Raw genomic sequence first — 12,768 nt, forward strand, 5'->3', positions numbered from 1 at the left:
GCCATGCAGAGCTGGTGCCCGGCACATGGCCAGGCAGCATGCCTGCAGCAACAGCCCATGCCAACTTGTTTGTTCTCATTAAAGGTTAACAAGAAAGCCACGCTAAAGCTGCCGGGAGCTGTGGGCAGGTGTTCCCCAGTGCCACACAGAGTGAAGGGACATCCAGGCTTCCCTACCAGAGTGGTGACAGCCAGGCTGTGACCCTGCCTCTCCATAGCTGTGCTTGCAGCCCTGTAAAGGGCTGTGGGGCAGCCGATATGCAGGCAGTGCAGGCAAGCTGCATGGCACAGCACCATCCTGGGCATCACCCTTGGGGAGACCACCAGGAGCAGGCAGGAGGTGAGGTTGTGCATTCAAAAGGTGGCAGAGGATGCTGCAGGAGGACATGGGCATGTGGCACCAGATACCTCCTCTGAGCACCTTGTGGCACCCTGCACAGCACTCAAAAGGGCTCACCAGCTCAGGGACACCTTGCCAAGGGAGGGCAGAGGAAGGACACGAGCTCAGCCAACACCACCAGAGCCTGGGCGGTAACTGAGTTAAATGAATCTCTGTCCCTGGCCTGGCCAGGGACAGGGAGTGGGCACAGGGAAGGGGACAGTCCAGCAGCTGCTGGTCACCTCCCCCAGCTCAGGGGACTTCCCTGGATGCTCACCACAAACAACCAGGGCAGCTGCCTCCACCCCTCCTACGCAGCAGGGACATGAGCATTAACACCCCAACCACACCCTTTTTGGGGGTGTCCCTGTCACGTCCTCCTCTCGCCAGGCCTGGGATGCTGTCCCAAGCATCCACACCCCAGCCACAACAGCTGAACACACAAACAAATCCCTCCATGGGCAGCCATGCTCAGACACACGTGTACAGCCATGCCATTCTGTATGCAGGCAGAAGAAAACTCCAGACATCCCGGGAAGACCTTCCCATTTCCGTGCCCTCAGTAGGATACAGGACTGGTATCCTGGTCCTGGCTGCTCCCTGCTGGCCCCAGGACCACCAGCTCCGAGGCTCTGCCCACCCAGCATCACCCAGTCCCTGGAGAAGCTACCCACCCCAGGAGCACACTGGTTGCACCAGCACCAAAAGGCCAAGGTGATGAAGCAGCTACTTCAGGCTGTTCCCAGACAAGCACTCCCTGGACATGGACACCCTTGCATGGCTGGGAATGTCACCACAGCTGGAAACGTGGCACGAAAGGGCACACACCAGCCTCTGCAGGTGCACAGTAAGCAGAGGGTACAGCTGGCCAAAAGAAGGCGGGGAGCTGAGTGTCAGCACATAGGCACCGGCCTGGTGAGGGGCCACAGAGCTCCTGGTCATGGGGGAGACCTCGGAGGGGGCAGGAGGTGACAATTCTGGCAAGAAGACCCACTGTCATGGCTTGAAGGAGAACCACAGTGAGTCACCAAGTGACTTGCGGCCAGGCAAGAGCCAGTCCTGGTCTGGGAAAGCCCTGTCCCAGAGCTGCGGGTGGTTACCCCCACCACGGTGCTACAGCCAACCCCTCTGATTTTATTTTTTGCAGAAACCCACAAAGCCAGCCCCAAAAAATTCTGTCAACCCAACGTCACAGATCATATGCAGGGTTTTTTCTGCAGGGTTGATGCCCCTAGGGCTGGAGAAGGACCATCCCTTGTGCCAAGCCAGACTCTACCACAGGCAGGCTGACACCAACGCCGCAAGTAGCATCCCTTGCCGAAGGGGCTGGGCACCCTGCATCCGGCACCGGGTCGGCAGCAGACTCAAACCCTTCCCCCTTGCTTCCTTGCACCATCCCCACACGGCAGCAGAAATAGAAGCGATATAAATGGCAGCCCTATAAATAGCCCAAAGCACGAGGCGGAGAGCTAGTCCCAGTCTGGCAGTGGCCTCAACCCATGCAAATCCAGGGCTTGGTCTGCCTTTGCCGTCTCCTGGGGACCTCAAATGCCAGCTCCCTGCCCATGAAAGGTCTCCCAGGTCCTGTCCTTTAAGTCAGAGCCACAGCAGGAGCTCCAAGGCACACACCAAGCCTCGGCTACGGGCGCAGGCTGGAGCTCAGCATGATGGCATCCCTGGGGGATGTCGCCATGCCCCTGCCCAGCTCCTCTCAGGGTAGCAGCAGGCACCAAATGATGGCCGCCCCAGGCAGCCCAGGCTGCAAATTCCTGGGCAAAGTGGGAGCACTGGCCAGGAGCCTCAGGCAGGGTTGGGAAGAGATGCCCCCCATGCCCCACTACCATCCCTGCTGCAGACCAACAGTTACCCTCTAGTTGCACCCCAACACCCACGTCATCAGCTGCCTATCCTGGCATCCCCCATCCCTGTGCTGCCCATTGCTGCCTGCTTTCCCACGCTCAACCACATCACGTCGCGTCCTCCACAGGGGCTTGGCCACCACCATGCCAGCTCCCACCGCAGCTCCTCTCCACCCAGGGGAACATGGCGAGGCATCGGGGACCTCCACCAGCTGAGAGCAGGCAATGCTGCTGCAGCAAGCCCTGTGCTGCCTGATTTTGCGCAGCGTCATACCCTCAAGCCCCAGCCCTGCCCGGGGTACGTTGCAAGGCTGCTCCTCAGCCACTGGCCAGGAGACAGGTCCTCAGCCATCATGGGATTTATAGGAAGGCCAGGACTTCCTGGTGGCCTCAATAGTCCCTTCCAGGAATCTGACAACGGTAAAACCCTCTGAGGCTGTTTGCAAGCCCTGGGACAGCCAGAGGTGCAGCAGGGGAAGAGTTAATGGTGCGAGGCCTTCCCAAGCACTTCTTGGCAGGCTGGGGAGGGCTGGGAGATAGGAGGATCGGGCCAGCAACAAAGCGAGATCTGTCTCATTAATTCCTCCGAGCATTCCTCGCTCCCTCACCCAGGAGGAGGAGGAGGCAGCACCCAGCTGACACGGTGCACCCAGGTCCCTCGGGACACCACCACCCCCCCCGCCCCGTCACGGGGTCCTGCTTGGGTGGACGGGGTGTGATGGGGGGGAGATGGGTGCAGCCTCTTCTCCAGGACCGATGGCTCTGGCCTCCCAGGGGAGCTCGGGGAGGGCCCGACATGGACACAGGGAGCTTCGCCCCCGGCACCCCGGGGAAGCCGGGGAGGGCGCGGCTCACGCAACCGGCTCCATCCCAAACCCGGGAGCCAAACGGCGGCCGGAGGAGCCCACGCACCCCGGGGAGGGGCTGGGAGGGGGGGACTGGGGGGGTTTGGGGGGGCGGGGGGGGTGTTAGCCCCCAGTATCCCGCAGTCAGGCGGTTCCTTCTCCCGGCGTCCCCGGCCCCGCCGCGGGGCGATGGGGCAGGGGAGCGGAGCCCCTCGGCCGCCTCGCCGTCCTTCCCGTCTCCCCTCCACGACCCAGCACATCCCTGCACCCCTTCGGGTGCCCATGCGGCGACGTGCCTCCCACCCCCCACCCCAAAGGTGGGTCCTGCTAAAGCCACCAACCCCCCTCCCCCGTTATCCCCCGCCCCACGCGTGACCGGCGTCGCGGGGGTGCCGGTGGCACTCACATGTCCCAGGAGAGGCGGGGGAGGACGCGCGGGGCGAGAGCGGGCCTGGCTGGGTGCATCCCCTTTGTTCCAGTCCCATGGACGGGGAGCAAAGCTGGGAGCTCGGGCAGGCTCTTGGCAGCGCCCACCCCGGCTCTCTCCATGGAAACGCGGGAGCCATGTGATTCCTGCAGGAAACCACGGCAGGGCCAGCGCCAATGGCGGCTGCACGGCCGGGAGCGCCTCCCTCCCCCAGGACACCGCCACCGCCACCGCCACCCTGGGCTGGGCTCCCGTCCCCGCCGGCCCGGCCCGGCCCGACCCGCCGGTGCGTCCCGCGGGGCTCCGTCAAGCCCACCGAGGGCCGGAGCGGGATGCCCGCGCCCTGCTCCCCAGCTCTGCAGCCAGCGCTCCCCTTGCCCCGAGCGCTGGGATCAGCCCGGCTTGCTGGGACCCGGGCTCTCCGGCACAGCGCCCACAGCCCGTCCCTGCCAGGAAAGGAATGACTGGAGCCCCCCCCCGCCCCTCGAGGGCCACTACAGCCTCCCGGGCTTCAGCTCTCCGTGAAAGACCATGAGCTGGTAGCAGGGACGGCAACTCTGGGCAGTGAAGTGACACGGCCGAGGCGGTGCAGTGGGTCGGTGGCAGAGGCAGAACCAGCGCCCGAGCACCGTTGCTCCCACCTCTGCAGTACCCAGCGCCCCACGCTGCCTTCTCCCCCGCCCACACACACCTCCCGACCCCGACTGTGGGAAGCAGGAGCCATGCTCAGACCTCTGCCGAGCAGCCAGTCATAGAATCATAGAATGCTTTGGGTTGGAAGGGGCATTAAGAGGCTGTCTAGTCCAAGCCCCTGCAGTGAGCACGGGCATCTTTAACTAGAACAGGTTGCTCAGAGCCCCGTTCAGCCTGACCTTGAATGTCTCTAGGGATGGGGCCTCCACTAGCTCTCTGGGCAACCTGTGCCAGCACTTCACCACCCTCATTGTAGAAATTTTTTTCCTTATATCCAATCTAAATCTACCCTCCTTTAGCTTAAAACCACTACCCCTTGTCCTGTCACAACAGGCCTTGCTAAAGAGATTGTCCCCATCCTTCCCATAGTCCCCCTTTAGGTACTGAAAGGCCTCAATCAGGTGTCCCCACAGTCCACTCTGGCAGAGCAAAGCATAGGCACTAACCTGCATTCCCCATCCCCACCAGCCTCCAACCTCCACCGGGAAGGAGCAGAGGAGTGCTCCCAGCGTCCCCAGCTAAGGGACAGGCAGCCCTGGTGTGAATACAGGCTGCCACCCTGACAGATGCTGCGGTTACATGGTGCTAGCTTCCTCATGGAGCATCACAGCTGCCCTGGATCAGACCCTGCCCTGCCAGCCCAGGTCCTAAACCCTGACACCTCTAAGCATCCCTGGAGATGGAAGGGAGGGACCAGCACCATGCCTTCTGGGGCGATGCACCCTGCTCCTCTCCTCTCTCCCAAGCCCATCTTTTTCCTACCTGTCCTAGATCATATTGAATCGACCCAAGTTTAAATGGGACTGATTCCTTTGCAGCCCTGGTGAGATATCCTCCGTGCAAGGACAACACAACACAGCATTCCAGCCAGGCCTGTGATGAAAAAGCACTAATTAGACCATTGCCATGTCTCAGAGCTCAGCAGACTAGGGCAATTATCAGTGACAAGGAAATCATTGCACCACTGTCACTCTCCTGGGTCCGCAGCAAGGAGCAGAGCACTGCTGCCAAGGACACCTGGTGAGAACTGGGACATCCCAGCTCCCAGTCCGCCCCTGGCCTGGTTACACGGAAGGGGAAGCTCTGCAAAGATGGGAGAGAGGACAGCAGGTCTGGCGGCTACCAGGGAAATGCCAAACCAAAGGGCTGACACAGACAGGCAGAGAGGATGTATGGATCCCTTAACCCAGCTAGTTGCTCAGTCAACCCAGGTCCCAGTGCCATGCGGTCCCTGTCCCACCAGGACGGCCCACCATGTGCCTGGCGTGGTCAGCACCACCATGCCATGCTGTCATTGCTTGATCCAACATCCCATGTAGATCAAGTGGGGGGCTGGATCCCACCACACCCTGTGGATGGTGTCACCACCTTGCCCACCCCTGAAAGCTCTCCAAGGGCAGCCAGGTCTTGCCACATGGTCAGGGGAGTGAGGTTAGCTAGGGGAAGCAGGAAACCTCTGCTAACATGGCTCAGCAGGTTGTGTGGACATTCAAAGTGCAAGCAGAGGTGCTCTGCTGAGCTCTTGGAACTTGCCCTGTGCAGACACCCTGCCGACACCCCTGCCAGGGCTCCCCCTGAAAAAATAGGTGGGGAAGCTGACCCCATGCAGCACTCAAAGGAAGCTCTTGGTGCAGAGTTGCTTGGGTCACCCTCTCAAAGACCTTCCAGCAATACCTACCTGCTCCCTCACAGTAAGGTGGGTCTTTGGATACTGAGCATTGGAATGGAGTGGAATGGAGTGGAATGGAATAGAAGAATAGAATAGAATAGAATAGAATAGAATAGAATAGAATAGAATAGAATAGAATAGAATAGAATAGAATAGAATAGAATAGAATAGAATAGAATAGAATAATTTTCTGTTGGAAGGGGCCTACAAGGATCATCTAGTCCAACTGTGTGATCACTTCAGTGCTGATCAAAACTTAAAGCATGTTATCAAGAGTATTGGCCAAACACCTCTTAAACACTGGCAGGCTTGGGGCATCAACCACCTCCCCAGGAAGCCTGTTCCAGGGTTTGATAGCGCTCTCAGTAAAAATTTGGGGTGTCTGGAGGCAGACTGACCCACACCACCACATTTCACTTACCTATGCACAACCATTGCAAGGTAAAACACCATTCCCAGCTGCTGCTGGGATGGGGAGCAGCTGTATCACTCTGCAGACATCAGGAGAGGGGACCACACCAAAGTCAGGGCCAACAGGGCTGCCTGCAGCACTCCTCCCCTCAACCACACTCCTGCCTGCCCTGCCAGACTGGGTACACTGAGCTAAACACTCCCTTTGCCAAGGCTCAGGTTGGTGCACTGCATGGGCTATTCTAGGTCACCAGGAGCTTGCTCGGTGCGGACCAGCTTTGCAAACAAAAGCAAGGGCAGGCTCGGCACCTGAGTCCCCACAGCACCCTCCTGCCTGCCTGCTCTCCAAAGCCCTCCCTCCTGGTTTTAAGGAGGGATGATGCCCACTGGCAGGCAGGTGTTAACCTTCCCAGCATGGGTATGGATACTCCTAGACCCAGACCATGGGAGGAGGCTTCCCGGCAGTCCATGCCCACACTAGGCGGCTGGGTGCTAGTGCAGGCAGGAGTCCGTGAGTGCAAGGGCACCCTAAGCACCAGCTGGCATCATCCATCACCTCCCAGCACAGGATCACAGCTTTCTAGAGCCTGGTAACCCAGGACCACCCTAAGCACATTCCCCTCTCCCTGGCAGCTTCAGCAATCAGCTGTGCCAGCTGCCCACATCTGCCTGCTGCGATGCAGAGAAAGGTCTGAGCCATCGGCATACCCCTGCACCATGGGACTCTGTCCAAATTGCTCTTCTTGCTGCAGGCTGGGCCTGGAGCCACATCTTCCTCTCCCCTCTCTCCAGAGGGCAGGAGGCCAGCTCTTGGATCCAGGCCTGCCTCCCTCCACGGCTGCCCTGGAGCTGCTGCATGCTCAGCATTCCTGCTCAGCGTTGGAGCAAGGCAGTAAGCACAGGCCAGAGCTTCAAGCCTTGCACTGGGACAGCCACACGTGCTGAGCACACTCAGAGATCAGCCATCAACCCCAAGTGCAGCTGAGGTGCCTCAGCTTGGCAGGGCCTGCCATAGGCTTGGAGCTGAGCATCTCAGCATCCTGGTGCTGGGATCCTCATCCCTCTGGGTGTCTGTTTTTGGGGAACACAACCTGCGAAAAAGCTAAGAGAGCCAGGGTGGCGCTGGTGCAGCATGAGCAATGTGAACCGGCACTCCAGCTGACTCACCAGAGCCTCGGCTGTGCTCAGGAACTGGCCGGCAGTGGGAAAAGCTGTGCCAGCAGGACCTCTGAGCTCTGCTGGAACCTTTCCCCAGCACGCTTGGGGCCAGCGTGCAGCAGCAGCTGTCTGGGGCACAGCCCTGACCCAGCCTGTCCCTCTCTGTGGGGCAGAGCTGCCTGTCCCAGCACTTTGCCTGCCCGTAAGGCTGGGAGAAGGGAGGTGAGGACATCCCCAGAGCAGTCACAAACTTGCTTGGTGTTGGCCAGCACCGGGTCAGCTTTCCCAGACTCTGTCTGGCAAGCAAGCACCCAAGCCTGGGCTTTGAAGCAAAGCCAGAACATCCAGATTGCAACTGCATCACATTCACCCCAGCATGGTTCAAGGAGGGCAAGGAGCTCCAGAAGGATGCCATGGGCTAGTCCAGACTCTCCAGCCACCAGGCAGCTGTCCCCTTTCCTAACTCCCTTCTACATTCCAGGAAAGTGGTAGGCAGCATCTTCAAGCCCAGCCCCAGCTCAGCTTAGGAGGCTGACTGTCCCCTGGGACCACATCACCTCCAGCCACCAGACAGCTGTCCCCACCTCAGCATGGTATGAACCATCTCACGCACACCCTGGAGTAATCACTGCAAAAGTATTCATGATTCACAAGATTTCTGCAGCCCCTCAGGGACCGTCCAACACAGAGCAGGAAAGCTGAGATCATGGACAAGCCCAGCAACCAGCCCAGCTCAGCACACATGGCCAGCAGTGGGGAGGCTGGCATGGTTGGACCACAGTCCAGCATCAGCAGCCTGAGGATTCAGCATCATGCTGGGTAAAGCTCAGCCCACTGAGTCAGCTGCTGCAGGAATACCTTGCCCCAAAGCTCAGGCCAGGCACGCTAGTGCTGTAAGGAATGCAAGAGGAAAAGGCAATTCAGAGCATGAGGTGCTTTGGAAGGGCTGAGTTTGCAAATTTGGTGGGGCTGTTTGCAAATGCACAGGAGACCCTATGCGTACCCTGATCCGCTCCACAGTGGTCCTGAGCACTGCCGAGGCGGGGGCCCTGTCCCCTCACAAGCAGCGCCCCCTGCACCCAAAAGCACAGAGCGGCTCTGTGCGGGGGCAGCTAGCTGGCACCCAAGCATGGAAGCACTCCCTGCAGCAAGCCCCAGGCTTCAACAAAAGATCCCTCCCCTCCAAAGAAAACAACAAAGAAAATGCTGGGATGGGGATTAAGGAAATGAAACCAGCTGTGTGGGGTAAGCATGGCTAGGAAGTGGCTGTAATAATTTCCCAGCCTGGATCCCACAGCAAAGCACATATAAACCCAAGGGGAAATCACGTGCTGGAGAGTGCATTGGACAACTGGGAGGTTTCCCAGTGATCCTGGGCCCCAGGGAGGGGGACAGGCTCCTGGTGACCTTCTGTGCACACAAGCCTGGCACTTCCATGCTTCCTCCAGCCCTGCAGAAGAGAAGATGCAGGGAGACCTCCCATCACCACAAGCTGCACTCTGCTCCTGAAGCTGGCACCACGAGATGGTGTCCCAGGAGCTTTGCCCTCATCCTGTGCCTCTTCTGCATGTCCTGTGCTGCTGGTCTGAATTGGTCCCTGCTGGAAAGGGTGTCCCTGGAGGAAAGTGGTGGCAGCCAAATAGGCAGATCAGGGGTAAAACTAGTTGCTCAGAGCCACTGGTGGGGCAGGGGTAGCGGAGAGGGGACATGCTGGTAGCACAGATCCTGCCCCATCCTCCCTACCCCAAGTGATACTCCCCTGAGCCTTAGGACAGGGCAGTAGTGGACTGATTCTGCCTCTCCACTGGCCAAGCCCCCTCTCACACACCTCTAGCACATGTGTCAATGCTACCAGCCCCAGGCTGTGGCTCCAGCCAGTCTCTCCTGTATCTGTCACATGCCCTGGCACGTCAGGGCCAGCTCTGTTTACATGTGCAAGTCTCATTCTCCTGCTGGATGAGTCAGGCTTCCCTCTGACACCCTGCCGAGGCGGCAATGTCAGAGCCTCGGAGCTGGTCCACTGGCACAAGGCTGGGGAACGGCTGGAAAGGGCTCACACAGCCCTCTCCTTTCCATCCTGCTCAGAGCCATCTGCAGCAGCACGGAAAGCGCTGGAGGCTGGAGCTCACTGCCAGGAAGCTCTCCTTGGCTTGGCTCCACCAGGCCGGCTTCCTTCCCCTCCACCCCACAGGCACATCATGGCTCAGTGCAGGGGGGTTGTCAAGACCTAAGCAAGCCCTCAGCTCCTTCCAGAGGGTCTAGTGTGGGTGAGATGGCCAGGGTGCTGCTGAGGAACCCCCATGTCTCCAAAGTCTTGGGGTGCTGGGGTATCTCCTGGGGTGCCAACTTACAGAAAAAGGAGGTCCCCTGGATTTGGGACCACGGGGGACAGAGGCTGGAGCTCAAAGGGGAAGCCAGCCCCGCCTTCCGTGTCATCCCAGGAGCTAGTGCTGCCTGCCAAGCTGGTGCTGGACTTGGGGGGTGGCAAGATGGGTGCCAGTGGCACGCCACTACCCTGCCTGTGCGCAGTTTCCCTGGTGGGACTCAGCAGTCTGTCCCCTCAAGAGGGTCTCCAGCTGAGCTGCAGTGAGGGCAGCATCCCTGGCCCTTCTCTGGGGTGACAGCAGACACCCGTGTACCCTGGCCACATCCAGCTCCCCCTGCCCTTCCACTGCTCCTAGCCCTTGCTTTCTGCTCTTTCTGCCCCACATATCACAGAGCCAGGAGAGCTGTCCGTCTCCAGAGAGAGGCCTTTTCCCTTTGCTTCCAAATTTCCCAGGGTTGGAAAAGAGCCTCGAGGCTCTTTTTTGGACACCCCCCATCTGTGTCCCCCTCACTGTGCCCGGGGCTGAGAGCAGGCTGGCTCCATGCAAGCATAATAACAAGAAGCGTGTTGGAGCTGCTGGGAAGGAGCAATGTTCCAGGATGGTATGCAGCCCTGACAGCACTGGCTCTGCTTTAAAGAGTAACTTTATCCTGTAATAACAAACAAGAGGAGCCAAGTTCCTCCCCAGCGTCACTTCCCTGGCTCTGAGGAAAGGGACACCAGGGAGAGAGCTCATCAAAATGAGCTTAGATCTTGTTCTTGCCATCACTGGGGCTTAGTCCTCTCCCTGGAGCCAACAAGGAGGGAAAGATGCTCCAGGGGAGCAGGGCTGAGATCTGAGTAGGCATCCAGGACGTGCTGCTCTGTGTCCCACACAAAGGCTGGGACACAGACCCTGTGGCTGGAGAGACTGGGATGGTACCTGCTGATCTCCAGGGATATCCCTGAAGTCCCTGGGCCACTTGTGGGGCTTGCACAGATGTGGGTGGTGACATGCTGGGAGGCTGCCCCAGCCCACGGCATGCCCTGGGCAGCTTAACCCCATCTGCCGTCTTACGGCCCCCTGTGCACACTCACAACACCAGAGAGGCACACTGGCAGCTCGGCATAGTACCACCTCCAGGCACATCTTCCTGGGAACTTGTTCTGCAACAGCTGGAAATTCAGGCCCAGCCAGTGATGCGGGATGGGCAGGGAGAGCCTGACTTGCACCAAAGCGCCCAGCAGGAACCTTTAAAGCAGGACTGCATCCTACAGCCAAGGACCCACTCTGGCAGCGCTCCCCTTTCATGGGCACCGCTGGGGGCAAAGCCATGGGCAGAAGCCCAGCCGTGGGAGGGAGGGCGAGCACCTCACTGCAACCCATGTGTGCACGCTCCTGTGCTGAGTTCAGGTGGCAGCACAGCTTCCACAGCTCCCAAACTGGTAGCATTGGTTTTTTTGGATGATCCACGTGTGTGGCTGTGCCAGGTCCCCAGGGCATGGAGCAGGCTGGCTCAGACAAACCACTGGTTTATGCTGGGGGTGCACATGGGGCACTGGGTCATGCAACAGGCACGTCAACATACGTGGTGTATTTGCAGGAGAGCATGGAGCATCTCTGCATCACCCTGGCAGGCTGAACAGCTGGGTCACCTGCCTCTGCTCCTGCATGGACACCAATGCTTGGGAAAGGTGTTCCACGGTGGCCAACACCAGGGAGGACACAGCCCCAGCCTGTGCTGACAGGACACTGAGGTCCCCTCTGGGCCGGATGAGAAGCAGGGGATCAATTTGGCAGAGTTCAGTTGCAGAAGAAGGTGACCTGGAGAAGGTTGCTGAGATATATATCTGATTTCCACTTACCCAGGGAGAAGCAGGTAGCACCTCTGGAGACCCTGGCGTTTAATTAAACCCCAGCTCTTCAAACAAAGCTGGTGAAGTGCTGCAATTTTCTTCCTCAAGATGGATTTCCTCCAATCCAAATTAGGTATTTGGGTTAAATCTGTACAAAGCTGGTAAGGCTGCTGCCTCCATGGTCCTCCCCAGCAGACATGGGGGACTTCCAGCAGATCCAACCAGCTAAAAGGGGGAAGAGAGAGCAAGGAGGGAATCATCGACACCTGAAGCCTTCAGAACCTTCTCTCCACGCTGAGATGACAATTACAGAGTCCACCCTTTGCAAGTGTGGCTGTGGGAGACCAATGGGAGACAACATGTCTTGGGGGAGACCTGTTGGGGAGTGCCGCTGGTGCCCAGGGAGGTAAAGCCTGCAGCAAGGCACCGTACCAAACTGTCCTCCCAGGGCAGCTGTGGAGTCTTCCCAGCTCTGGCTAACTGGAGCAGAGAGCAGCAGGCCAGGCAGAAGTGAGTTAAAAGCTTGAGGTGGAACTTGCTGAGCTGCTTCCTCCAGGCTTAACAAGAATACAGCAGAGGGAGAAGTGATGCGTGGGCCTCTGCAGGGCCAGATAGCACCAGAGCAATCCCGGCCCCACAGCTGCGGCATGCCAGAGGAAGCATCAGCACATTATCTGCTGGCCCCACTTAGCTTCCTTGGCAGCCCTGTGCTGCAAGGACCAGGACATGCTTCCTCCTGAGCCGCATTCTTCATGCGCCCAGGCTGGGTCATGGTACTTTGATGGCAGCCTTGGGCCCCAGTACCCTCCCCGCATCACACCCACCAGAGAGCTCCAGGTCCTCAGATGATCCAGCCTTCCCAGCATCAGTCTACCCCACTGCTGGTGGCTCTGGCAATGGTCACCCTGAGCTCTGAGCCACAGGACCACAGTGCCACCTGGCACAGAGAGGTCCCCACCGTAACCATCCTGCTGCCCCGTCCCCTCATACCATGGACACTGCCCACACCTTGGCAGAACAAAGACCTGTTTTGGCTGGAAGAAGACTCCTGCTGAGGGGATCTCCAGCAACTGGCTGAGGTCCCTGTAGTTCTGGTTGCCTCTGCTCCCAGACCTTCCCCAGTCAGTGAAGGTCTGCTGCACCTGGAGCTGCTGCGACCGGCCACC

General features: G+C 59.1%; 1 protein-coding gene across 2 annotated transcripts in view; it reads right to left on the reverse strand.

Annotated features, from left to right (window-relative positions):
• RIPOR1 (RHO family interacting cell polarization regulator 1) overlaps positions 1–12,185 on the reverse strand; it is a 32,802-nt gene extending 20,617 nt beyond the window's left edge. The window contains exon 1 of one of the 2 annotated variants that reach the window (XM_075101870.1): positions 11,612–12,185. Coding sequence is in view for 1 of the 2 variants with exons in the window: in XM_075101868.1 (XP_074957969.1) it covers positions 3,489–3,567 (79 nt within the window). In the remaining variant the exon portion in view is untranslated. Of the gene's footprint in view, positions 1–3,488; positions 3,645–11,611 lie in introns of those variants that run through there. The other variant, XM_075101868.1, reaches the window with a different exon arrangement.
• Between the last annotated feature and the right edge of the window lie 583 nt (positions 12,186–12,768).

Source organism: Phalacrocorax aristotelis, chromosome 8 (genome assembly GCF_949628215.1).
Source record: "Phalacrocorax aristotelis chromosome 8, bGulAri2.1, whole genome shotgun sequence".
Lineage (NCBI taxonomy): Eukaryota > Metazoa > Chordata > Aves > Suliformes > Phalacrocoracidae > Phalacrocorax > Phalacrocorax aristotelis.